This window comes from Lagopus leucura, unplaced genomic scaffold, assembly GCF_019238085.1.
Source record: "Lagopus leucura isolate 7727_CA_CO unplaced genomic scaffold, USGS_WTPT01 Super-Scaffold_100001, whole genome shotgun sequence".
Classification (NCBI taxonomy): domain Eukaryota; kingdom Metazoa; phylum Chordata; class Aves; order Galliformes; family Phasianidae; genus Lagopus; species Lagopus leucura.
In genome coordinates this window covers 13,299,924-13,326,957 of record NW_024962262.1, presented here as the reverse complement: position 1 = coordinate 13,326,957, position 27,034 = coordinate 13,299,924, and the positions used below count along the sequence as shown (strand labels likewise).

General features: G+C 39.4%; 2 protein-coding genes across 2 annotated transcripts in view; one reads left to right on the top strand and one right to left on the bottom strand.

Moving 5' to 3' along the window:
• Positions 1-27,034, top strand: part of GTF2F2 (general transcription factor IIF subunit 2) — a 91,070-nt gene that overhangs the window by 10,005 nt on the left and 54,031 nt on the right. The window contains exons 5-6 of the mRNA XM_042868591.1: positions 87-231; positions 7,379-7,417. Coding sequence (XP_042724525.1) covers positions 87-231; positions 7,379-7,417 — 184 coding nt within the window. The remainder of the gene's footprint in view (positions 1-86; positions 232-7,378; positions 7,418-27,034) is intronic.
• On the bottom strand, positions 19,928-20,774 carry KCTD4 (potassium channel tetramerization domain containing 4). Its single transcript, XM_042868511.1, has one exon. The coding sequence runs from the start codon at positions 20,699-20,701 to the stop codon at positions 19,928-19,930; it is 774 nt and encodes a 257-aa protein (XP_042724445.1). The 5' UTR covers positions 20,702-20,774.

Genomic DNA, 27,034 nt, shown 5'->3' with positions numbered 1-27,034 from the left:
CCTTTCCTCTCTTTGTATCTCCCTGTAACTCTTGAAACTGTGTAGTTGAGTCTGTTTAGTAACACTTTGATAATTGTGACTGCTAGGTGTCATTTACTTTGAATGAAGAGCTTGCAAGCATCAGTGATATTGGAGGAAAACCCGCTTCTGTCAGCGCACCAAGGGAGCATCCATTTCTTTTGCAAAGTGTGGGAGGACAGACCTTAACAGTGTTCACAGAAAGTTCAACAGGTAAATTAGAATTGCTGTTATTTGTTATAGTCCTAGTATGCATTATTTCAATGATCTGGATGCTGTAAAGGCCAGAAGACTGAGAAGTAAGCTCTACGCTTTATTTTGTGGTTTTCTGCTTATGTATCATCATTGGTTTTTTGTTTGTTTGTTTTTGTGTTATCTTATACATTTCAACTGTGGGTCTGCTAAAACGAACAGAGAGCATACAGTGCAGTATATTGTCATTCTCTTTTAGACTTTTCATTGGAAAAGTGCTTTTGTGTTCCCATGTGCTTTTGGGAAGACCAAGGTCTCAACTGTGGATTTAGTTTCATAAAAATGATGACTGCTCCTCAGTCCAGTTGAACAGGTTCAATTTAGCAATAAACACATCAGTTTACTACATTTTCTGCAAATAAAACTGTCTTTTCAAGTATGTTAAAGCTTGACAAGGTCATAATACTGAACACTGCAGCAGTAAGGTTGCTTTTTTTTTCTTGCTGAATACCAGTTGCCTTGCATGCCTTAAGTACAGCTCAGGAGCTATCTATGTAATTGATTTGGATGTTCAAGGTAATACATCCTAAATTCCATGTTAGGTTTAAGCTACATGGTGGTGTTATAGTGTATGGTATGCTCAGCAGACTGCCTTGTTTATAAGTCTCATGTGCTGTAAGGTTTTCCACTGAAGTTACATAGCCATGTTTTGGGTGTTGGAGAAAGAAGGAGTCATAAGAGAAGGAGCCCAGAGAGGTTGTGGATGCTCTGTCCCTGGAGGTGTTCAAGACCAGGTTGGATGGGGCCCTGGGCAGCCTGGTCTGGTGCCAGATCTGAAGGTTGGCTGCCCTGCCTGTGGCAGGGGGGTTGGAACCTGATAATCCTTGGGGTTCCTTACAACCCAAAGCATTCTATGATTCTATGATTTCCATTTTGCCAGCTGTAATACAAAGAACTGAAACCTTTAGGTATTAAGATACTGTCCTGCTTTTATTGATTTAATCGATTAAAAAGATAGCATTTCTTAGCAACTACAAAGTGTTACTCAAGGACCATAAATCTATTAAGAAGTTATAATATTAATTAGGAGTAAAGAGTGTTTATTGGAATGGCAAATGTTTGGATGGAAGCACTGAATAAGCACAGAACCTGTCAACACTGTTTTTACTTGGGTATAGCAAGCATGGCTTGCAATTAGTGCAAAATATCTAAACAGTTTTAATGTTGTGTTAAAGCTGGTATTGGCAATACAATCAAAAATAAGTATCAGTGTACTTTTTTGCTTTACTTTTTTGATTGTTTAAAAGAATATGACAAATATATCCAAAGTTCCATCCTGGTTGTTTACCAACACCATCTTCCTGCACCCACTCTTGTGTTGGAATGCCTGTTTCCAGTATGTTTTGAGCTCCATGGACAATTTCAGTCCTGTGAAAACTTAAGTGTCTGAAGAGTGTACCCTAACCAAATGAGATGCTGCTGCCCTCTCTGAGTCCAAATGGAAAAGATCCTTCAATGTTGTGTCAGCCATGGAAAAAGGCTCCAACAACTCTTTAAACACCAGTTAATCCATAGTAAGAAGCAGTTGGAGGAAATTGAAATGCGTAAATTCTTCTGCTCACAGACAAATGTTTGTTTTCAAATTATAATTAATATATTTTGTGCAGAGTGTTGGTGATCTTTCTGCTTTGTCTTCTGCAAAGTACACCATATTACAGATTTGATATGTTAATTTGAAACATGGTCCAGTGGTTAAGCTGGTGTAGAACTGCTGCACCAGTGGCATTTCTGATGTTGCATCTGTAAGGATATATCCGAGGAATAATATGAACAAAATATGAACCAAAAAGTGCTTTCTGCACTGTTGCTCTCACTCAGTACCTTTCCTGAGGACTGAACTTAATCTAAAACAGAGAAAATTGCATATAACAATTGGATTTCCTTTATATTTCCTTTCCAGATCTTTTGTGTCTGCTATCCTCTAATCCTGTGATCCCCATTATGTTGTGACCATCTTCACCAAAGAGTGGTTGGTCACTGGCACAGGTTCCCCAAGGCAGTGGTCACAGCCCCAAAATGCCAGAGTTAAGGAAGCATTTGAATAACACTTTCAGGTCTATGATTTGGATGTGTGGACCCAGGGGTTGGTCTCAATCTTTGTGGACCCTTCCAGCTCAGGATGTTCTCTGATCTTTTTAATTCAGAAAATGAATGAGGGTTGACAAAGCTGCATCTGAAATCCTTTGTAATCAGAGAAGATGCTGTTGGGAGTTTACCCAGCTGGCCAACTCAGCACTTCACATTGAATCTCTTTATCTCTGGTTGTCCTATGTTAGTTAATGGACAGAAATAGCTTCTTTGACGTTCCCTTCGTTACGTCCAGAGTCTAATGAAGTGCAGTTTCTTGATCTTCTACTGCATGTGCAGTTTCTTGATCTTCTACTGCATGTACTAGGTCTGAGCTAATACTTCACTGATGACTGCAGAGGGATCCGGAGCACAGTTGTCTCTGGCTGTCTAGGCTGATTTCAGTATTATTTTAGCATTAAATATGAACTACATTCTGTTCCATAAACATCACCATATGTACATCAACAGTTGCTATGCAACAATGCTATTTGTGCTTCCAGTTATTTTATCTTATCTTTGTCATCAGCTATCACAGTTGTAATTTTTTTGAGCGGGAGGAAAGGAGAGCATTTTGTTCAATACAGCACATTGAAATATATGCAGAATGAATTTTTCTTATGTGTGTGTAGCTAAGAACTATCTAAGGGCAAATCTTAGACTTGGTATGGGGTATATTGGATTAGAAATATCCTTATAAGCTTCCTACTGGTATAAGGAAGTGGTATAATTTGACAGCTTCTGTCTTGACTGAAGAATTGAGAACATGCTTTTGTTAAATATTTAACATTAAACTTTTCCAATTGTGATTGTAAATGAATTCCCTTAACTACTTTAATTTCCTCTTGCTTAATTTTTCTGCCAGCAGGTAGTTAAGACTTGCTGGCACTTAATATAAATAAAAAATGCAGCTATGTTACAGACGATGAGAAAAGTTTCTTACTGAGCTGGTTATTGGAAAAATGTACTACTAATGTGGCTTGGAAAAACACAGACCTTGGCAGACAATTGCATTCCTAACTGTAAAGGACTGATGGACAGATAGAAAGATTTTATACTGTAGGGTAAAATACGGCATAAGATATTTCTATAAATTTGGATGTGATTACTCTTTTTCTTGAAAATTTGCATATTTATTCACAATCCCCTCTTTGTAAGTGAGATTTCCTTCGTGTTTCATTTAGTGACATTTAATTCCTTCATTCTTGTCCCATCTTACTGATGTTTGAGTAAAATGTGCTCAGAGAATTGCGTTGGCAGAATGACTGCTGAACCTTTGCTTCCTCCTGAGAAGCATCCACGCATGGATTGTTTCACCGTCCTGTAGTTCACAGAAGAAGCTCTTACCAAGACGTTCTTACCCAATTTTCTGCATCTTCTTTCAGAATCTCATTTCATGAAGAGCAGCTTCTTTGTTTTATAATCCCATTCAGTGGTACCAATAACTCTGCCTACGTACCAACTCCTTTATTTCCACTGCCCTCCAATGTTCATCTCTTGTCTATTCTACTTAAGCACAACTTCTAATGGGAGTGTCCCTTTTTTTGTGCTGGCACATTAATCATGCCTACTGTATAACTTACAGTGTGCCTGATTGTATTCCAGTGAAAATGATTGTTCAGAGCTTGAATTTTGAAATAGCAGCTATACCCAGCCATTTGAAGAAATCTGAAGGGAAGAAATGACTAATAAGGAGCATCTTTCCAAGATATTTTCTTTCAATAAAGAAATCAGTTATTGCTATAATGACATTTAATTGTTTCCACAGCACTCTGAATCTTGTTGTCTTGGGATACGACTTCCAATCTTATTAGATACGTGTTTGACATCTCACATTTCTCATCAAACTGTTATTTGGAAAATAAATGTCCCCATTGTTTTGCATTTTGGCTCTGCCTGGTCAGGAGTTTTGGTATATGCCTGTATACTTCAGCATATTTTGCAGTTGAGTCTATTTCTTTGAGCTGTCACTTAATGTTCTGGTATCTAAAATGATTTGTGGTCTTAATTAATACTTCCTTGTTCCTTTATTTCCTTCAGTCCTCTATAGACTGGCTTTAGAGTATTCAGGTAACAGCAGGAGAGGAAGCCCTATTGACATCCTTAGAATCAAAAGAAACAATCCACAGCTGCCTTTCAGGTCTCTGGCACTTATGCAAATTTCCAAATATTTGTAAGGATCATAGAGAAGATGCAACCCATTATCAGAGAAGCAGAATATGTGACTCCAGTTTGTCATGTAATTACATTAGGCAGCGTTTTGATGGGTCAGGATTTCATATGTGTTACTGTGACATGCAGTCCACCAAAAAAAAAAGTGTTTGCTTATGGCATCTTTCTTTTCCATCTCTAAAAGATGGAAATGGTATTTACTTACCAGCTTCTTCTGAGCACTGTGAGGATTAACAAATTACTATAAAGTGAGTTCAGCTGGTTGTTGGGGTAAGCTAATTTACTTTTCATTTTTATTATTAAAATTACAGACTCTTAATTCCCATGCAAACATGAAAAATTGTTTTGAGGATATAATGCATGAAATATGTGGAGTATTACTGTGGACTCAATATGATGAGAGTAGAGTTGGCATTCTGCCTACTTCAATGACTTTCAGTCTCTATGATGGGGGAAAAAGTCAGGCACCAGGTTTCTATATGGGAATCTTGTATGTTACAGAGGAGGCTGAACAACTGCAGTCTGCACAGATAAAGCTTATTATATATTATATATATATATATATTATAAGTAGGCACAGTACAACTGCCTTCACCACCTTCACAATGTTTTCATACTCAGAAGATTTCAAATGCAGAGATGTGATCCAGTCATAACAAAAACTATTTTCTAATATTCAGGAAAAGTACTGTTTTTTTGCAATACTTGAATTTTATGTTTTTAATCTCTGTTAAAGGCAGATTCCTCTGCTATATACAGGTGAACACACTCCTCCTGTGGAAGAGGTATCTCTGATTCAAATAGCTATATATCACAGAATCATGGAATGACCTGGATTGAAAAGGACCACAGTGATCATCCAGTTTCAACCCCCTGATGTGTGCGGGGTCGCCAACCAGCAGACCAGGCTGCCCAGAGCCACATCCAGCCTGGCCTTGAATGCCTCCAGGGATGGGGCATCCACAACCTCCTTGGGCAACCTGTTCCAGTACTTCACCACTCTCTGTGTGAAAAACTTCCTCCTAATATCTCACCTAAACCTCCCCTGTCTCAGTTTAAAACCATTCCCCCTTGTCCTATCACTGTCCACCCTCATAAACAGCCATTTCCCTCATGTTCATACGCTCCCTTCAAGTACTGGAAGGCCACAATGAGGTCTCCCTGGAGCTTTCTCTTCTCCAAGCTAAACAAGCCCAGTTCCCTCAACCTTCCCTCATAGGAGAGGTGCTCCAGCCCTCTGATGATCTTAGTGCCCTCCTCTTGACCTGTTCCAAGAGCTCTGCATCTTTCTTGTACTGAGGTCCCCAGACCTGAACTCCAGATGGGGCCTCACAAGAGCCGAGTAGAGGGGGATAATCACCTCCCTCTCCCTGCTGGCCACTTCTTTTTTAATGCAGCCCAGAACACAGTTGGCTTTCTGGGCTGCAAGCGCACACTGCTGGCTCATGTCCAGCTTCTCATCCACCAGAATCCCAAGTCCTTCTCCACAGAGCTGCTCTCAAAGGGTTCTTCACCCAGTCTGTATAAACACCTGGGATTGCCCTGGCCCAAGTGCTACACTCTGCATTTGGCCTTGCTGAACCTCACTAGGTTTTCATGGGCCCACTTCTTTAGCCTGTCCAGGTCCCCCTGGATGGCTTCCCTTCCCTCCGGTGTATCGGCTGCACCATTCAGCTTGGTGTTGTTGGATCCTACTGTTTGCATTGGTCCTCGTGCAATCAACCTTTTCACTGAGAAAATAGGAAATCAGCCATGTTAACCAGTGGCAGGAAGAAGGTTTTGTAATATAGGTCCTGTTTTCAGTTTTGTAAATACCCAGCCTGCAAATGACAGAAACGATCAAACTAACAACTGAAAACTTTTATCTCCAAGTTACAGCAGTAATTCCTTCTTGCTTATACGTAAAGTGTTCTTAATGATAGCTGTTATATGTCTGAGTTAGAAGCAAAATATGAGAGTATTTCATAATTTTTAACTGCGTTTCAGGTGAGTTAAAACATTTTTTATATCCCCTACATTAGGAGAGGTGTAAAACAAACAAATACAGGAGGTGCAGTCAAACTTCACGTTGAGAAATTCATGTGGAGATTTACTTTCTTAGGGCTTTCTATGTTAAATCTTGGTTTACCAAAATCATCTGGCCACTATCTCTTGAAAGGCTGGATTGGAAGTTAACACAGAAAGCTGTTTCTGCTTTGCACTCTGCCATTCACCTAGGTGATAATTTCTTTTTGTTATCCACAGCATGTGTCATTTTTTCTTTTTCTTTCATGCGTACTTTGATTCTCCATGGATCAGTACACATTCCTGATTTATCTGAAACTTATATTTTCACCTGAAGAGTTGGGCTATAGCATCATCTGAGGGCCAGTGATGAAAAGTTGGAAAGGCTGAAAAAATAAATTACTGTGTTATCTGGAATGTTGCAGGAAAGCTAGAGAGGTTGTTCATGCTCGTTATGTACATACTGCTAATTAACAGTATTCCTTTGCAGAGCTTTTTATTTATTTATTTTTTAATATACAAAACCAATGTTCATTTATTTACAGAGACTGGTGAGATAAATGGATATTGTTTCTATCTTAAGTATAATCGTACCACTAGATTTCCATAACTTTGTAGCTTCTTTTATGCAGATTTCAGTGAGAGGTGTAATGGAGTTATCTCATTTAAGTTGCAAGTTTGTGCACTAAAAGAGATTTTTGTTGCTCCATGTGACAAATTTTTCTTCCAAAAGTGAATTTATAAACATAATCTTCAAAATTGTGATTTTATCATAATCTATCCTTCTTTGCTTTGCAGCCCACTTTGTATTTGTCAGTACAGAAATGTTACATTTCCTATTTTGCTCTTTTGTGTTTTTTTCCAGAGAGCCAACCAGAAGAAAAATCTGAAAGTGGCAGCTATGGTGAGTGTGGACACTTTCTTTGAAACACTGCAGTAATGACTTAAAACTGAGGCTTTTCAGTTTTACTTTTCAATAAATTGGTAGCTAAAAAAAAAACAAAGAAAGGTCTGTTGTATTTCTAGGGCAGCGTATCATAAACTTCTGCAACCAGAAGCTTAAATTATTAATACTTTTATTTAAATGGGAAAAAAATTATGGAGGAGAGCACTAAAAATGTAATGTTTTATGGAATGTCATTTTAGATTTATATTTGGTATTTCTTATCTTTTTTTTTTTTTTTTTTAGGCCTTTTAGCTTGGCTCCTTTCATCCTGGTTGGAAAATTTGTAGATTTCCAAATCTTGTGTTATTTGATTTTAATTGCATAGACTAATTAGTCTAAATTATGGCATTCTAGCATTGTACTTCATTCAATTTTTCTAACGCTTGAGAAAGATTTATCAATTCCTTGGAAAGAGTCAGAAATTCTTCGTTCACTCATGTAAAATGCTTCTGTTAGGTAGGATATCAGGCAGGCTTAGGAATCAAAAGATTTTGTTTGAAATCTAAGCTAGTCTCTGCAGGCTTCCTTTACAGCAAGGAGGAAGGAGTCAGCTCCATGAAATAGCTGAGAATAAGAGGGAGAGGTGCAAGTGCAATTCCCTAGCAGCTCAAGCAGAACCCTCTTGAGGTCAGTCCTAGCTCCCTTCACTTCTGCTGAATCCTTTGGGCTTACATTACTGAAATTGCCAGATATGTACATGACAGCATGAAAATCTTAGTGTCAAGTAGCATTCAATAAAAATTCCCTTTTTGCTTTTATGAAAGAATGAGATTTCAGAAAGGTCATTAATGAACTAGTGCAAATAAGTGGCAGGTTTAGAAGGAGCCTGCGATCCTGGGCAACTAGACATGGCTAATGCAGTGTGTATATAGACACATCTCAGTCTTGTTTGTAGGATTACCTGTGATGCATACAGATTTAATTGTACCAACACTAAGAATAAGGAATGGCAGAGGCAGTAGATGAACTGGAAAGAGTCTTACAATCCCCGTCCTTCTTTTTAAAAGGAATTCCTAAACATAAGTATAATGCTAATAGTCTTTCACATTGTCTTCTGGATGTGTTTTTTTGTACACTGTAGCATGAAGATGTCTGTTTCTTGTGTTTAGCAGTTTATTCCAGATAGTTGTTAAAGCCCAATCACTGTAACTATAAGTTAATTGTGATATGACTTTCAGGTTATGAAGGGCTACTTTCTAGAGATTGGTATTGTATACCACTTGAACACTGAGACTCACTGCCATGGGAGGTTGCATTTAAAGGAGCTCACTTCTAAAATGAGTCAGCATATCAATACTTACGTTGCATTTCTCTGGTATTTCTATGTAGCTGTAGGCATACATGCTTGTTTGTGCTTTGCAGTTGTTTTGTTCAGTTTTGTTCTGGCTTTTCATGTGAATGATTAAGTTGTCTGCATCTCACTCTTTCTGCTGCTCCTCATCCATGGTACGTTGTGTAAGATGACTGTATATATTTAGTTGCTTTTGTTGCGTCAGTGAGGAGAATGAGCAACTGCATGCTGGGCACTGTTTAAATACACTGACAAGATAAAGTGCCAAACTCATCTGATAGAATTAAGCTGGTTGGGGATTCAGTTACTAAATGATGGTAATTGGTTACACCATTTAAAGGCATTTAAAGGAAGACTCTTAGCCATCGGTTACACGTACTGGTTTGGAATTTGTTTATTCACTTTTTTTCCCAAATGCATCATGGAACTCAGATGACCTTTCCCTAACTACCCTTCAAGTAATTCAGCTTCTTCAGTCCTCCATTTCACTGCTGGTCTATTTTATCTTGTCCCACAATAAGTACTTTTGAGGCAAAGATGATGTCTTGTATACTTTTGTGTATTATTTTAGCATAACAAGACCCATTGTGACTACTTTTAGATGTTTCTGCAATAAAATTTATTTGTACCTAGAAAGTAAATAAAGGAAGTGAATGAGACAAATAATACAAGGAGATCCTTTGATTTACTTCCTTAAGATTTTAACCAGAATTTTTGCTTTAGGAGGATACTGTAAATCTTCAGAACTTATTTTATAGATCATTAGCATTACGTATGATGTTTGTAGTAACATTTATAATTGGATCAGTGTTGCCACAATACCTAATACTGTACAGAGAGACAACACAATACTGGTTCAGACCAAAGATCATGTACCCAGTATCTTGTCCTCAGTGGTGCCTAAGAATTTATGAGAAGAGGATAAGAACAACGTAACAGCATTGTGGTGCTTCCCTAGGAATACTTCTTCCAGTCTTTAATGATGTAAAGAGATCCAGACCGAGCAGTGATGGCATTTTATTTAGTAGGCCCTCTTCGATTTCACTTCTGTGAAGTATCCCTGTTGGTTTTTGAGCCCATGTAACTGGTTCCAACTTTGAATGATGTGAAGGTTGTAGTCAAAATATTAAGGAATTAAGGTATAACATCAAACAAGTTTACCTAAAAAAAAATGTGAGCTCCTTTCACATATTCAGTTTGATAATTTGAGATCAACAGTGCTCAGGGATTCAGCCAATGTTGTTCAGTGCCTGGAGCCAGGTTTTTGTTGAATGTGAAAGGAAGGTAACAGGTAAGATGTCAACTAAAGGAAAGAGAAATGTGAATTGGTCCTACTCATTCCTATATGACGCTGAGCAACATCATATATTTTCTGAGCAACTAATTTAAACCCAAATACATGTACGTAGATCTTGTTGGCTTATAGATTCTCTTGCACCTCCCTATAAGTGCTGTCAGTGACGACAGAAGCTGTGAAAACCAAGCATTTCTGCCAGGTGAAGTGTGACCTGTGCTCCAACCTGCCCCCAGATGGAAATACCCCAAAGCTGCTGTCTCTAGCACATATGGTCTTTCAGGCATGGTATGGTAAAGAAATGTGTTCTCTTGTGTTGTCCTCTTGGAGGTGTGTTAAAGTTGCCTGGGCAGCAGCTAATTATAATATTACTGAGGCTTTGAGAGCATCATTTGGAAAGCATAGCTAATCTTTCATAGGGAAGTGTGTGTCAGCTGTGTATGGAAACTCCAGGTGCATATTTTTTTCAAGGACACGTACATCAAGGAATATCACATGTATTTAGCTCTTGAACCCACTTCAAGCCAGTTGCCTCCCGTTGTGTTTAAATTTCATCTCTTAAAATGTTTGACATAAGGTCATGGCAAACAGCAGCCATCAGAACTTAACATGCTTTAGGACAAGGTTAGTCATCTCTTTCCCTGTGCCTGCCAGTGAGTAATACTAAAGCCTACTAGTGAGAGGAGAAGCACCATTGGGACCATTTATTGGACTTTGGGTAAGAGGACTAAATTATCTGAGATGCTGCAGACAATAGAACATGAACCTAGTACTAAAATTTTGCCAATTGTGAGCATACATGTTTGACTGCAGACACAAATATGTAACATTTGAATTGTCTGCAGATGATGATAACTTGTTCCATTTTCTGATGTAATAAAAAAAATCGGGTACTGATTATACATGTGTTGGAATACTTAAAATTCAGTGTATGTACTTCTATTAAATGCTGAACTGCATGCAGTAAACCAGCTGTTTTTTGTTAAGGACACAGACTTTTTACATTATGGCAGAACTGCATGAAGCTGCTACGTGCACATTTGATTTTAATCTACTTGAAAGTGGTTAGTATATATTAATTGTACTCCAAAAGTAAAGCTTTAAAGGGAAGAATGATCATCAGCAGTAAAGGAGTAATTATTTAAATGCTGGCAGAAACCTCAGTATTGAAGATAACTTAATTACAGAATCTGTCATTTTCAAGCCACAGAAGCAGTTTTTGTCTTGGAAATGTAACTTTTTTTTTTCTTTCTGTTGGCAGGTAAATGCAATAAAACTTAAATTACAGGCTTCTTGGTAGTATTCCAGGAATCACAATAAGTAATGAGGCTCCATTTGTTGCTGTTAATATACACAGAGAGGCAACCGTTTCTCTTTCAAGGTAGTCTGAGTCTATTATACTGGGTAAAATAAATATTGTGGATATCCAAGTGGTAGAACAGTATAAAGGATATGGATTTAATGTAGATTAATATTAATTGGAGCTGATTTTTATTTTAACTTGCATAAATACTGTCTTTAATGTCTGTTTATCTTAGAATACTGTATGAATATTATAGTATTTATCTTCTTGACTTAGAATTCCTGATGTGTTTAGCCTGCAGTCATTTTATTGCATTTATAGTTTGTCTCAAACTCATTTAAAAAAATACTATAAGAAATTAAATGTAGTGAACTTCACAGCTTTCAGTACAGACCTATAATTTTATTGTGCAGGCTCTATTCTGAGAACAGAACCCAGTATGAAACAGTGGGAGTCAATGCCCCAAGCATATTCCCTCCTTCAGCTGTGCCAGTGTCCAGTTTGTTGGATTACATTGCTGAGCAGTACACTTTTGGCTTGTATTGGAGGTTTTGGGCTTTCTTTGTGACTCTCAAGTAATCCCAGGAATTTCAGCCACGTCTGATCTTGCATACCATGACTCCACAAGTAGTTGTCTTTTCTGAGAAATTTTGCTGATTATTGGAGTTCATCTACTTGCCAGCATGATTGCATCACTGGAGTCCATCATCAGTCCTTTGCAGCATTAGAGGACTAAATTAAAGCCTTAGGTGATGGTTTAAAGGGGCAGAGAGAGAGATCAAGAGCTTGCTGCCTTGACCAGTACAGGGCTGATATGTAGTGGATGTAAAACTAGCAGGAAGCAGTTTCAAAGCAAACATGAAGTGATTCTACACTCAAAATGTAATTAAGCTGCTGAATTCCTTGCCAGAAGATGTGTTTGTAAAGATACTTTATGTTAAAGGCTTTCACAACCAAAAAGACGTGTAAAAAGAATATCCACTGAAAGGTCTGGAGATTAAGAAGACATCTGATTCTAGTCTAGAGACTCACAAATGCCTGATGGTGGCTTGGTGTGTATCTAGGGTGAGAATCCAACATGTTTAATCTGTCCATAAGCATTTTCATGGATGTCTGCATCCACCACTGTGTTGGAAACAAGATGCTGAGCTGACCCAGTACTATTATTCTCCAACTGTAGTTTTTTGTTTGTTTTTTTCCAATTGATAAGGGCTGCTCTGAAAGTAATACCTCCTATTTTATTACATTGGCCCGTGACGTCGGAGGTGGATGTTGATGGTATGGCAGAAGAGATTGAACCTTCCTGCCAATATTCTGTTACAGATTGTTGCCATGTGACGGATGGCAGCAGAGAGGCAGTCTGACAAAATGGCATCTGATATGGAAGTGCATATGAAACAAAAGTGTGTCAGTGAACTCCTCCATGCAGAAAAAATAGCTCCCACTGACATTCATCAATGAGTGCTGAATGTTTATGGAGATGTGCCTAGCTAACATGAGGTACTATGTCACAAAATAGTGTTTTGTAGCTGAGAATATATTCTATCAAATAATGTTATCTTCATTGTAGCTGTTGTAGTTTCCATGGAAATAAATAGGAGGCATTTCTTTTGGAGCATGTCTAGTTATATGGTAAGCCATCTGCCTGCATTTTTAAACAACGTGCTTGTGATAAGTTCTTTTTTTTTTTCATTTTCCCTCTTTACTTACCACAAATTACTACTCCATTTTATAGTGAGGATGAAGAAGCTTCACATAGCTTGGTAGCCTTAACCACTTGAAGCGACTGAACAGGCTCAACGTGGGAGTGACTTCTGAGGGCAAAGCCAGGAGCAGTTCTAAGGTTGCCTGTAGTTATTTACCTCTGCCTTAGTTACAATTGGATGCGAGAGTACTGGAGGCTGTCGTGCAGTAGGACCTCAGCTTTCTGTATGCCTGAGTCTGGAAACAGTCTAGCAGAGCTCATTTGGTGCTCTCCTTGGACTCTAAGGCTTTTCCAGCCCCAGCTTCTTGCCAACAGGAGCAGGAACAGTGTGTAGCTGTGCTACAGCATATTGTCTTACTCATGCAGGTTGTCTTTGGGATTTCTGCACTGTAATCTGTGTGCAAGCCAGAAATCATCATTGTGCACGGCAGAAAGTACTAGAGAGATGGATTTTTATTATTGTATAAGAAGGCATGAAGAAGTCTATATGTTAGATTTCTGAACTGTAGGGAAAGAATATGAGTTTCTATTCGTTTTAGCAAATGTATAGGAAATAGCACAAGAACTGGCAATGCCTGAGATGCGGAGTTAGCCCTGGGAAAGCTAGGAAGCTGAGAGTACCCTTTTCTCTCTTTAGGTGATTCTGACCTGCCTGATTTGCAGGAGCTTTGGTTTGTTTTTTATGAGATTACCAGTTTCAGCATTGAGAAAATATACTTCTGTATCCCAAGTACTTGCTGAAGGCTTTACTTACGTAGTAGAGAAGCAGAAAATGACTGGGTTTGGTGGTACAGTTGCATATTCTGTTTATGTTTTTTGGTGCTTAGGCTGTTCATTGCTAGTTTGTTTGCTTAATTTTTTCTTTCTAATTGAGAGAGTCTGTACCCACATCTGACCTGTTCTTTTTTTTATTCATCTGTTCACTATGGTACAAAATCAAGAACTTCCTTTGAATTAGCAAGCAGCTTGCTGCAGAGCTGCAGGAGTAGCTTATAGCTTGGTATTTTTCTGTTAACAAGTAAAAAAATGGAATCTTTCCTCTTATTTCTGCTGCTGCAGCTGCAGAAAAAAAAAAAAAAAAAAAAAGTCTTTCTGAAACATGACTTATCAAAAACCAAAAGTTGGTTGTGGTAGCAGTACTTCGGAGATAATTAGGCCATAAACTTGTGTTGTCCAATCTCACTGTTACACTCTGTGCAGCTGTGCCTCATCATCAACCCAAGGCCCCAAGGTTACAGTCACTCTCACAGAGTCCTTTTGCCCTGCTCATCCTTGGTGCTCAGGGATTGTGAGCTGGCTCACTGCTGGCTCACTGCACCACCCCCTCCTCTTTGCTTGGACAGCCTGGCACTACAAGCACTAGCAAGCCTCTTGGATCCCTGTTTTCCTGGAGCTGGAGTTTTCCCTAGGAAGCAGCCTTGGGTTTTAAAATCTCACTTCTCTTTTCCTTGGTGTAGTTGGTCTCTTTTCCACTAACCTATGTAATGTCTCCCCAAATTATTTAACACCAGACACCAAGGCAATACCTACTTATTTTTAGCATTATCAGAACTTTACAGACCTTTAGAACAACTTGGTTTTTAAAATCATCTTCTAATTACTTGCTTTTCAAACCTTAACTGTGTTGAACTTGCACGCCATCATGTAATAATGTTTTAAATGAGTAGCTGATGTTTACGGGTACAATTCTTGTACCAGTTTCTTGAACATTTTTCTTTCTGAAGCAGCAGGGCAGTATTCTTTCCAGAAGCTTAAAATGAACAAATGTGGTGCTATATGATAATGGCAATGATGTTAAGCTGTTACCAGTGCAGATAGAAACAGTTTTTTTGGAGACTGTTGCTTTAGCTGTGGCACTCCTACTACACACATTTTTAGGAAGAGAAATCAACTGTCTGGTTCTGCAGATTATTATGCAATTTCTTTCAGAATGCTTGCTCTGGTGCCATCGTACATCTCCCTCCTACGGTCTTGAGTTCTTGCAGCGTTTCTTATTTTCTGGCATTTTACTTTGAATGATGATTTATGAAGGCAGCGTTTAGAGAAAGCGCTCTGTGTGATATACCCTTGCATAGCGCTTCCAGAACAGCAATTTCAAAATTAATTGGAAGCCATCATATTTTCTGATCTTAAATTTGTTGTACTTTAATGATGGCTTTGTTTCAACTGAATAAAGTATGCAAACCTGTCTGTTCGTGTGAAAATGCTTGTATTTTGTTAACTAGTAGTCATTTTCCTGTCAGTCTAAGAACTTCTGCCACATGTTAAGGCAGGAGACAAGATTGAGGTTGGATAATAGCTGTCTAGCAAAGATGAATTAATTCTAGTCTAAGAAAATAATATTTATTTTGTCATAGACCCAAGTTGACTCGTGCCCCCATCACTCATCCTGATTCATTAGTTGACAGAATTAGGGCACTGTGACCTTTCTATACAGATAAAGTAATGAATGAAGCACTTCCATTGTTAAATTGTTATATTCATTGCATGCCCTTATTCTGCCTGTATGCTAATGGGGAGAGAGCTAGAGAGCTTACGTTTCTTCAGACCTTCCTGTCTCATTGAATGGCAGCCTTGCAATGCTTGTAAGAAGCAAGTGAAAATTACAGTGTCACTGATTGCTGCAAATGATGTAATGTTTTTCCCTTTAAGGTCTAAATAAGTATTAACTGCCTTAGAAAAGAAGTAGCCAATTGTCACTTACACAGTCGTAGTAAGTATGAATGCGAAGATACAGTTAAAAATATGGCGTAAGTATGTGAAAATGTCAGTAGTGCAATTAGGATGCTGAACACTGATCAGTGGGTAGGCAGTAATGACTGAGATGAGAACTGTAATTTGGCCTTGATTCAGGGCCCTATTTCCTAGCATCGAGGCCACCTCTCGAAGCCACCTTTGGCTCTAGAGATCATTGGTAGTAAGTGATTGGAGTCTGAGGGAGTACTTCAGGGGAGCATCATAGATGTTTGTCTGCTTCCTATATTATTTCCTATATTCTTTACTGATTTCTCCTCTTACAGTCAGGCTGATGCTCACCCCTAACAAAGCCCCACAGCCCCTCTAATGAAGGGGGTGAGTGGCTTAAGAGAAAAATGAAAAGTAGCTGTGTGATACTGGGGGGAAAACAAGGTAGGGAAGGATGTGCAGAGAATCAGTACTGGTGATCCTGCCAAAAGATATGAAGGACTGAGGGATGGAAATAGAGTTCACAGTCACCACGGGATATTGGGAAAGACAGACCTTAGTCTGACGTAATGCAGCCACTCTTAGGTTTTGTCCTGTACAGAAATAAACTGAATTGGTGATAACTATAACAGCATAGTGCCAAGTGTGATAAAACTGCCATTGCTTTCTCCTTAGCTGATGGAAAATTGGCATATGCAAGTGCGGGAGGAGGCAGTACAATGGGTGATTTGATCAATATATATATATACTTAATGAACAGTCATTCAATGAGTTTACAGGGGCCAGAATATTCTTTCTGCAGTGCGTGTTGGTCAGTCCTGTCTTCAGCTCCCTCCTTCGCTACTGAGTTGTTTGCTGGATGGCCCTTTTTCTTGCCCAAAAAACAGACAGAGGCAAGTGGAGTTGACATAGAGCAAGAGCAGGCAAAGTGCCCCCTAGGGGAAGAGGAAGTTACTTTTTACTCCTACCTTTGAAAATCCACACATTTCTTTCATGATTCTTGTAGGTTTTAGTACTGATAAGTAGCTCTTAGTGAAAGAGGAATAGAAGTACTTGCATGTAAATTATATTCAAATCAGTACTGTTAAAATAGCTGTTAGTATTTCTGACCCAAGCACTTGATTTTGTGATTTATTTTTGTTGTAGTACCCTTAAGTATACAATTTCCAATTGTAAAGGCAAGGCAGGAAAAGAAAAACTCACTGTCTCTTCTGACACAGCGATAGGAACACAAGCACCCACCCGAGTGAACATATGCAAAGTGTATTTGCATTTTATTAAATTTATTTATGGAGTAAAAAGGAAACATACAATGCAATGGTAACTGTATAATTCGATGTATTTGTGGGTTTGTTCAGTGTGAACCTGGAAGACAATGATTTTGTTATCCCCATCTTCCTTCTGTTTCTGCTCTGTGATTCCAACAGCTGAGTGGGTACATTTGATCAGAGGTACGCATAGTTATGTAATTTTTCACTTCAAAAATAATAACAAAAATAGTTTAAGAGCTTTTTTTGTTTTCATACATTAGGAGGGTGTAGGTACTCTGAACCAAATGCTGGCGAATAAAAGCTTTCCAGTAAGACTATTAAGAATAGCTGCAAAATATTCTTAGAAAGTATTTCAAGTGGTTTGAACGTTACCTATGATTACCAACTTGTGAATAGCTTACATTACAAAAGTACTTTCCATAGTAAATGCAGAGCCATCGAACTCTGCTTCTTTTTCATGAGTGAAGTTCTACTGAGGTGGGCGACTGGTGCTTCTTTCTGATACAACGGTGCTAACAGTTCCGAAGAGCCCAAATGAAAGGCAAGCAACCACGACAGATTTTTATGAATGGTTTGGAATCAAAATTAATTAATTTATTTTCTTCTTCTCAACTGGAACAGCGTTATAAATCCCAACCAGAGTTTAATTCTATCTGAAGGTTACAACCAAAAGCATTTAAGTGAAAATGGGTGAGGAGCAAATTCTCCAGACATTGTGCTTATACAGGCTGTGTATTTGATAGCACTGAGAGCAGCCTTTAAAACCTGTAGATTATAGAAGGAGCTTGGTTAGATTGTCCCAGCGCTTTTGTTTTTTTGCTCATGTGAAGAAGTGTGTCTACAAATGAGTTTCACAGAGTCATTCTGTGTGAGGGTATTCCTAGTACTTGTCCTAGCAGATCAGCAGGAATTTGAATGTGTTTCAGGTGAGCTATTGCATTTACTTTCCACAGAAGTTCTAGTGATAGTTTAAAGTATACGATTAGTGATTAGTGAGGATTTCTGACAATTGTGGTGGTGAAGGAGGGTGTTGGACACGTACACAGCGATAGCATGCTGGCTGAAATGGCCTAAAAGTGTGATAGTGGTGCGTATGTAAGAAATTACATTTTACTGTATATCTTTTGTGGGTGGTTAATGCATTTGGACTAACGTGGGTCAGTTCTGGGACACACAGACTTGCATGCCTGAAATTTACAGTGATGCAAATTTTAAACAGTTTGGGAAAGTTCCACTTAAAGCCACATCTTTTTTAATCGTTACGTTTTTAGCATAGGGAGGACAGAAAAGTTTCTAGCCCGAGGGTTTGTTCTAAAGAGGTATTCTGGAGATAGTGGATTTTCCTACTAGATAAAATCATAGTAGGTTATTGTTCAGTCACTTCTGTCTGATCTCCCTCTGTGAGTTCTTCTGTAGGGTCTCTGATACCAGCAGCCGTTGTATGTTACAATGAACAGAGTTTGACAGTGGAGGGTAAGGAGGGAGTTGTTGTATGGCATTGTATTCCTGGTCACTGTTACTAAAGATGGATTTATTCCCTCCAAAATCCAAAAGAAGGCTGTTCTCTTCCTATCAGATATTGTCTGTTTTCCTCAGTTGTCACTTTAGCATGGATTATACTGCTTTTTCTTTGTGCATTCTTAATGTTTGCTTTCTTTTTTCTGTACAAAGCAGATATTCTGGGAAAGCTAAGAAACCACTTGGATGATGGGTTTGCTTTCTTTAATAGCATTTCACTTGAGTTTTGGGTTCATTTGAGCTGTTTGTGGTGGTAGAGTTCACTGATGGTCGAAGCTTAAACTCAGAGTTTGAGCAGCTTCCATTTGCGTTGCTTGATGATTTTTCATTTGGCTTTTGTGGATTGACTGCTTTGTAAACTCAGTTTAAAATACAAATGGGAAGATTTAATAAGCTGTGCAGATGAGAAGAAAGAAGGTATTTATTCCATCGCTTACATTGATGCTTCCTAAATGCAACAGGTTGTCTATTCAAAACTAATACTACTACTTGCTTTTGGTAAGCTGTTGTGCAGGGCTCTAATTGCCTGTCTCTATGATCACCAGTGATTAGTGGAAAGTAGTGACTTCAGCATTATAGGAGGTTGGAAACCTGTTACACAAAACTGTTGGAAACCTGTTACATGAAATTTTATGCCAAACATTTTTATTAGCCATCTGATAAATAGATATATGCAGAAAAATGTAACATTCTCTGCAGAGTCAACTCATTTCCCATCATAGAACTGACCCCCCAGCATTATGGGTTGGCTGACATGTTCTTAGCAGTTGCTATTAATGTAGTAGCACAGCTGTGAATTTCTTTGCAAGAAAGTTGAAATCGGAGTTGTTTAACTTTAGAATCAAGCAGATTAATTTTGAAACCCTCTTTTAATACCACATTTGGTTTTTTGTTTTTCTTTGTGCAAATTCAGCGTAACAACAAATTAGCATCAACACTAAGGAACATTTAAAAACATTTATTCCAGTTAAAATCCATTCTGAATTCATGAGGAGCAGAACATACTGTGAGCCTGCCTGTTGTATGAGAATAGTCTCCGTGCTACTCGGCACAGCAGTTAGGTGTATGCGTGTTAGTCATACAAGTACACAGAAATCCAGCGAGACTTCCCGGTTGAAAAACAGCATGAGAAAAACATAGTACAAATACCAGAAAGCATTCGGTCTCTGTTTACAGTGGTTAGCAGATAAATCTGATGCCTGAATTTAATAAAAATTTCATTCAGCTCAAATAAGCCGGAGATGGATGTCGTTACGAGATTTACATACCATTAGCTCACATTAACCGATGAGCAGCCGAGCTGTGTGGTACGGGGCTGGTTGGATACGAGATCTGTGATGCCAGGACGCTGCCGTTAAAGGAGGTCTGCCGACTGCATGCTTGTTTCCTCTGCCTCTGTAATTACTTGATAAAATGAAGTGCATCGCTGTGAACAATAGATCCTTTGGAACAATCCAGGCTGGTCAGCAGTCTGAATCCGCATTTTAAAGCCATCATAATTGCCTCAAACTTAAGAGTTTCCAGGGTGCAGACGAAGGTGTTGTCCTCCTTCAGCACAAGTCGCGTACCGTTTTCAGACTTTATGAAGTATTTGAATTGAATTATATTCGAAGAGACTGAAAACTCCTCTGGAAATCCATCCAGCCTGCTTTTAGACACCAGTACGATTCGGGATTTTATTTTTGCTATGAAATCAGGAGCATTACAAAAGATCCGGAGCCCCTGCGAGCGGTCGTGGCTGTCAGTTATTTCCAGGAAAGTGGTCTCTCGAGATGCGAGCTGCTCCTTCTCCCACCTCGATTTCACTGCATCCGATAAGACCTTCAGCTGAAAGAAATCTGCTTCGTGTGCCAGAAGTTGATTTTCTCGAAACCCTTCCGGTAGAAGAAGTTCTCCATTTCGTAGGAAGTTCAGAATGTGTCTGAACAGGAGTCCATCTCTGTCTATGAAGTAATGTCCATCTGCATCAAACGGGCACATTATTTTTCCGTTGATGATACCTTCGAGGAAAGAATCTGGGTACTTGGTTAGTGTTTGTTTTTGTGTGATGTACAGATAGCCACCAACATTCAGAGTAATCAGAGACGTTTTATAGTCCTTGTCTTGCTCAGAGCCCTCGAAGTTGCTGTGGTTTTCTTCAGATTCCTTTGCTCTCCTGTTTGATTTTCTCTCCATTATCGAAGCAGGCACAGCGATCTTGCTTTGTTCTTGTCAGCTTGGAAAGAGAAATTTTTATTTAAGAGCACCTTTCTTCAGCTCAGGCACGATGTTGGAATGGAAATGCTGCTAGCATTGCTCGGGCTGTCAGCTGGGTTTTGCAGTAGGTGGCGTATCAGCTGTGTATGCAGGGAGATGGCAGGAATATGACTGTAGAGGGAATTTGCATTTAACTGTGTGAGGGAAGGAGGGGATAAAAACCACTTCTCTTTCTGTCCTTACACCTAGGAAGTTTACAGAGTTTTGAGAGTTCCGCACAGAAATGAGTAATGCTCTTCTAAAGGGCACCTTGTTTTTAATGCTTTGCAATGTGTTTGTAGTATCAGCTGGCCAAATTGTGTGTAATGCTTCTGGAGTTAAACACTCCTCTTCATTTACGGTGCAAGGATCTCAGTTTGTATGGAGCTTTTTTTCACATTTTCCTTGTATTAGGTACTGATCTGTGGTACCTGCTCGTACAGCAGGGCAGCACAGAAAGTGAAGGCATCCCTAGTGGTACATAGAGAGGTATCAGTTATGGTTATTCCTCACGTATAAGATGTGTGTGTGGCACTGAGATGATTTTGTACTGTTACTTTGGAAGTGCTGCTGAAGACTTGTCGGTCTGGTGAGTTTTTGTGATGAAAGCTTCCATTTTCAGCTGATGGAAGCATTCCGCACCAATACAAGCACTGCAGCAGCCTAATGAGGTTTGGCTTTATCTGTGCCGTAGATAAAAACTGTTTTGGAAAGGAGAGCGGTTTGCTGTTCACATGCATGGTGTGTAAGTCACTGAGTGGCATAATTCCTTCTTTTTCAATAGCAACAACTGCTGGCCTGTGGAACAAAGGGTTAGTGTGCTCACAGACAGCATGCTGAACATCACCTAACATTACAGCTTAGCAACACTTGTGTATGGGGGGAGCAGCGGCAGCAGCAGCAGCAGCAGAGCGTGCTACAATCAAATGGCTGTCTTCTCTCTGTGAAGCTTCACTGAGGTTGGCTTTCGGGCTCCTTTTAGGAAAGGTTTCCCCTTTAAGCAGGGAGAGGAAGGCTCCTCACACATCTGTGTGTACATTTCCTGGGGCTGTGAGGAACCAGTGGGTGGCAGGCACTGCGTGCATCCAGGGCAGTGAGCAGTGAGCAGTGTGAGCAGTGAGCACTATGTTGGGCTGGCCGGGGGGAGCAGAGCCCATCTTTGTCCAGCTGAGTTTTTCACTTCTACAGGTGAATGCCTCCTGCTTGGGCCCAATAAACAACAGAAAGTCAGATGATCCTTTTGTGAATTTTTCTGTTCTGTTTCTAAAGATATTACTCATACTGTTCTCACTGTCTCTAAGGCTGTTTATTGATACTGTGGAATCATCACTATAATATTTTATTAATTGGCAATTAAACCTAGTAGAAATAAATGCACTTTTAAAATTCAGCCTTGCCAGGGTATCCCTACCACTGATACTCTATTTTTTTCTGCTGCCGCGTGTGGTTTATTAAACAGATATTATTCATTAGATTTTTTTTTATCAGGAATTAGTCATGGTTTTAATGTTAACTCTTTGAGACCACTGAAGTGTTTAGCATTGTTCAGTCAGAGATTTCAACCACTTTCTGATCTTTAAACATTTAAACTTCTTTTTCCCAAATCAACTCCATTCACAATTATTGAGTGAATAATCAAGAAAATGAAAGGCTGGAACAGTTTGAATTTTATTTATTTATTTATTTTTTTTGTCATTGCAAGAGACTTCTGTTCAAATTTATTATCCAGTGATGGAAAAGTCAGCTAATGTGCTTATGTCATATATAATTTAGTGTTAAATATAGTGTTAGTGGTTCCTAGGAGAATGGTTTCTGCAGTGCTTTTGTCTTGCATGGTGTTGTTGAAACACTTTGAAGCTGAACAAGTAATGTCCTGGCAGAATTAAGCAGGGATTTCCAAGAAGCTGAGGTTTGTAAAGGATAGGAGAGCTGAACTCTCTACATTTTAAGAGGCAGCAGTTACAGAACAGTATCTGGGCTCTTTTGATTTTCCACATTTGTAATCTTCTGAATATTTTGATACTTAGAGTTGAAATTTTCCACTTCCATGAACAAGTACATATTCTTTGAAAGATCACACTAAATCATTCTAGTGGTTCATATGATAAAATATTCAAAATCTATTTGATATGGCAAATAGACTGTGAAGATCATGAATATATGCATTTAAACCTTTGAGGCTTGAAACATTTAGAGTCGATGTAAAATTTTACTCGTGACAGACCCATGCAGCTTTACTTCACTGCAGCTGACAGTTGTCTGTAATACAGAATTTGAGGCTGGCACATCTTTGTGACAACTTTCCACTTCCTGTGATCTACTGTAAGATGTCTGTTCCAAAGAGCCCTCATTCTTTGCATACACTCGATGATGCATGCACTATTGCAGTGCCTGTAGGTTTAGTGAAGTAGAAGATATTTCAGTGGCTTCACGTAGCTTAGTGTACGCCAGAAGAACTGGATTCCCTTTTCCCTTCCTCTAGAAAATTGCCCTGAGGTCCCTTTTGGCAAAGGTAGGCAACTTGCATGCAAATCTAGAGACTTCACCTAGTTTTCTGCTCTCAGAGTCTGTGTGATGTACTGGGAGTGGAGGGAACTGCGCTCAGTCCTGTCTCAGTCCTTTCTGCTTCCCACTGGGACTGAACAACTTAGTGCTGAATGCTATCCCATGCCACAGGTGGACTGCCTCTGTTTGTGCGCTGCACAACTGAATTGTGCTTGCTGATGTTGGTAGCTAGAAGTCCTGAAGTAACCATCGCTTTCCAGGCTGCTAGTGTGTCACTTGGTCGCTGGAACTGACCACCTGGGTGGCACTGTCACCCTACAACTATCCAGTTTCTTCTCAGACACTGTCCTAGAGATGGTAAAAATGCAGTTCTGGAATCTGTCAGCTACAAGGGAAGCAGAGCTGAGGATAATGGAACTAGGGAGCTATCCCTCATTCTGACTGATGTGCTTCTTTGTGGAAAAAAAACCTTCCTCTTCTTCAGCCTCCATCTTTTTTCTGATTGCTGATCAGGAAGCAGCACCTGGTGGAGCTTGAGCATGCCTCAGAGCTGAGGATCTGGTCCTGGAGCACATCACTGGAAAACCAGTGCTTTACCAAGGCTTCATCTTACACATCTGAACAGCATCAGCTTGACTGAGATTCTGTTATCAGTGAAACTGTCTTGGATTACAGAAAGCAGCTAATTTTATTTCAGTACAGAATGATAACAGGGGAAATCTACAGCTAAAAGAGGTGGAGAATTTTTGAAACATGTTAGGAAGCCACACTAATAAAATCTGTTTGGGTTACTGAGGAAATGCATTAGGCATTTAATGTTGTAACACAGAAAGCTGGCCAGGTTGTTGGGACAATTAAACCATTCAGTAGTTACTGTCTCACAGTAATAGTAGCATAGCCACTCTCATCCCAATAAATATTTGCAAGATGTTGATTAATGGCTACTGAAGACAAGCTCTGCACACTAATTAAAAGTGAAGAACTTCAAATAAGAAAGTCTGAACATTCAAGAGTTTTGTCCATGAAATTTTACCAATACTTACTGTTGATATTTTTCATTAACTTTTGAGCACTGCAAGACTGAAGAAGCAAATGTTATGCCAGCATTCAAAAGGTAAATTGTATGACCCAAACAAAATTGACTGTATGAAAAATAATAAACATCTGACTTGGAAATCAATCAGTTCAAAATTAAGGGAGAAAGATATGGTGCTCATCTATGTGAGTGTAGGCAAAATAGACTGGCCAAATATTTTTTCCTGTTTTTGGTTGTAATTTGTTCAGCAAAAGAGATGATGCTTTTTTCTTTTCACCTCTAAGTAGATACTGCTTGTCAAAATGCAAAAATTATATAGATTATAAAACTATATAAAATACAAAAATTGTCTGCCAGGTTTCAAGCTGGTAAATATTAAGCAGAGGCTTATCACCTATACATTAATGTGATTTGGTTCTTGGTTCTCGAGCAGTGATCAAGGAGATAGTTACTGCTGAAGTCTGGAGATGATACAGACTGAAAGTGTAGTAGACAAGGAGACACATTTGGAGAAGAGGAGGCTCAGGGGAGACCTTATGGCTCTCTATAACTAGCTGAAGGGAGGTTGCAGTGAGCTGGGGGTCAGCCTCTTCTCTCATGTAACTGGTGATAGGACTAGAGGGAATGGCTTCAAGCTGTGCCAGGGGAGATTTAGGCTGGACGTTAGGAAATACTACTTCTGTGAAAGAGTGGTCAGGCACTGGAATGGACTGCCCAGGGAGATGATGGAGTCACCGACCCTGGAGGTGTTCAAGGAACATTTGGATGTTGTGTTGAGGGACATGGCTTAGTGAGAACTGTTGGTGATGGGTGGATGGTTGGACTGGATGATCTTGTGGATCTTTTCCAACCTTGTTGTTTCTGTGATTCTGTAATTTCTGACAGATAATCATTTGGGTACTTGGCTAAGACAATATTTTAATATGGCTAAATATAAAGTTTATATGCTTAGGAATCATAGAATCATTAAGGTTGGAAAATACCTCTAAGAGCATATAGTCCAACTGTCAACCCATCACCACCATGCCCTAAATCCATGTCTCTTAAGTGCCACATCTACGTGCTTCTTTGCATCCTGTTCTAGTGTCTTACACCCTTTCTGAAAAGAAATACAGTGTAGTCAGGGCATGTCCATGTGTTTGTGGAAGGAGAAGGACTGTGGTATTGTCCTGTGTGTACTGAATGCATCATGAACAACTGAAGTGAGGTCATCACTGTGGGCAGTGTGCAGCAAGCTCTGGTTCCTGCCCCGTGTATCATCAAGGAAGAGATATGAGTGAGCTCAACTTCCTCAGACCAGTTAAGAAACTGAAAAATAAGCCTACTAGAAGATTTTAGAAAACATGGCCTGTTAAGCTTAATGGAGGTGGAAAATACGTAAGTGCCTGGGTGGGCAGGAAATTTTTATATGCAGCTCTTCAACTTAGCAGTCACTGGTCTGACAAGGTCTAGGTGCTGGAACTTAGAGCTAGGTGCAGTGCAGTCAGACTAGGAAATGAACACATTAAAATCTCTGGGCCAGCCTGTTTTTCTCTGTGGCTCCTTGTCTCCTTATCTCTCTCAAAAAAAAAATCTATCAAAACATCTTCTGCACAGTTCCAGTAAATTTCCCCAGTGCCTGTTTACTAAGACTGCCTTAAGCATTTTAACTACGTTTTGATGGTGATCATCAGCAGAATTTGAAGCTGGAACCAACATCTCCCTGTCATTTCTTTGAAGGAGTCAGCAGCTGAAATTTCTTTATGGGCTGGCATAGGGATGCACAGGTAGAGGCGTGAGTGCATCTGGTGGCTGATGCTGCATATAAGGATCATGTAGAGCAGCCTATCTGGTGCTGTGCTGACCCTGTTTGTGGTCACTGATGGTGTCAGACACCTGGGGAGACATCTTTTTTCCCATCTAATCACTGGTCTTAGCTGATCTTCCAGGTACTGGCTCATTCGTGTTGTACTGGCTGGTTTATTTTAAGTAGGTTTTTTTTAATAGGGAATTTCTGCTTTCATGCCTTATTCCTCCTTTGGGTTCTAGGTTGATGTGACTGTACTATGGAAGTGTAAAGGGAGACATGACACTTTGGATGTCTGTTCATTGCAGCTCTGGCCCTGCAACAGGTGAGAAGAGATTCAGGTTTCTGAAGATAGCAAGCATCGTTCAGAGATTTAAGTCTAATTAGGCTGTGAAGAGAGTAAGAACTGTTTCCCTGCTGCATTCTTGCATTTGGAAGTTTGCACGCATCTCTGCAGATTTATTCTGATGGCCTCTGCATGACTTAAAATCCCAGGAGAGTCCAGGGAAAATGGAACATGAACCACAGCTTTGGGTAGCGAATGGGATTTGACACCAGGCTAGGTTAGCTGTAAGGTCTTCTCAGACACTGCTGTCAGCCTGGTACTGGGAATCCAACACTTGGGATCATCAAAAACCAAGTCCAGGTCACTGGTAATTAAAAGGGGATATTGTTGAAGAATTATATCAAGAGATACTACTAAGGATGGTCATGCTTAACTGGTAGGTTCCAGCAACCTTCTTTATTTCCTAACTAGTTGGTATGGGGAACTTTTCAAATTCACTGATACTGATTCTTAAAACAGAAGATCAGTTTCAAAATTCAGTAAGGGTTTTGTGCAGAGATCGATAGTGTCAGTGTTCAGACAGCTGGGCTGGGTGGTTCAGATGAGTAACCTTGTGCCATACAAACTAATGGAAAAATAGTCATGGAGTTCAATGGGCAG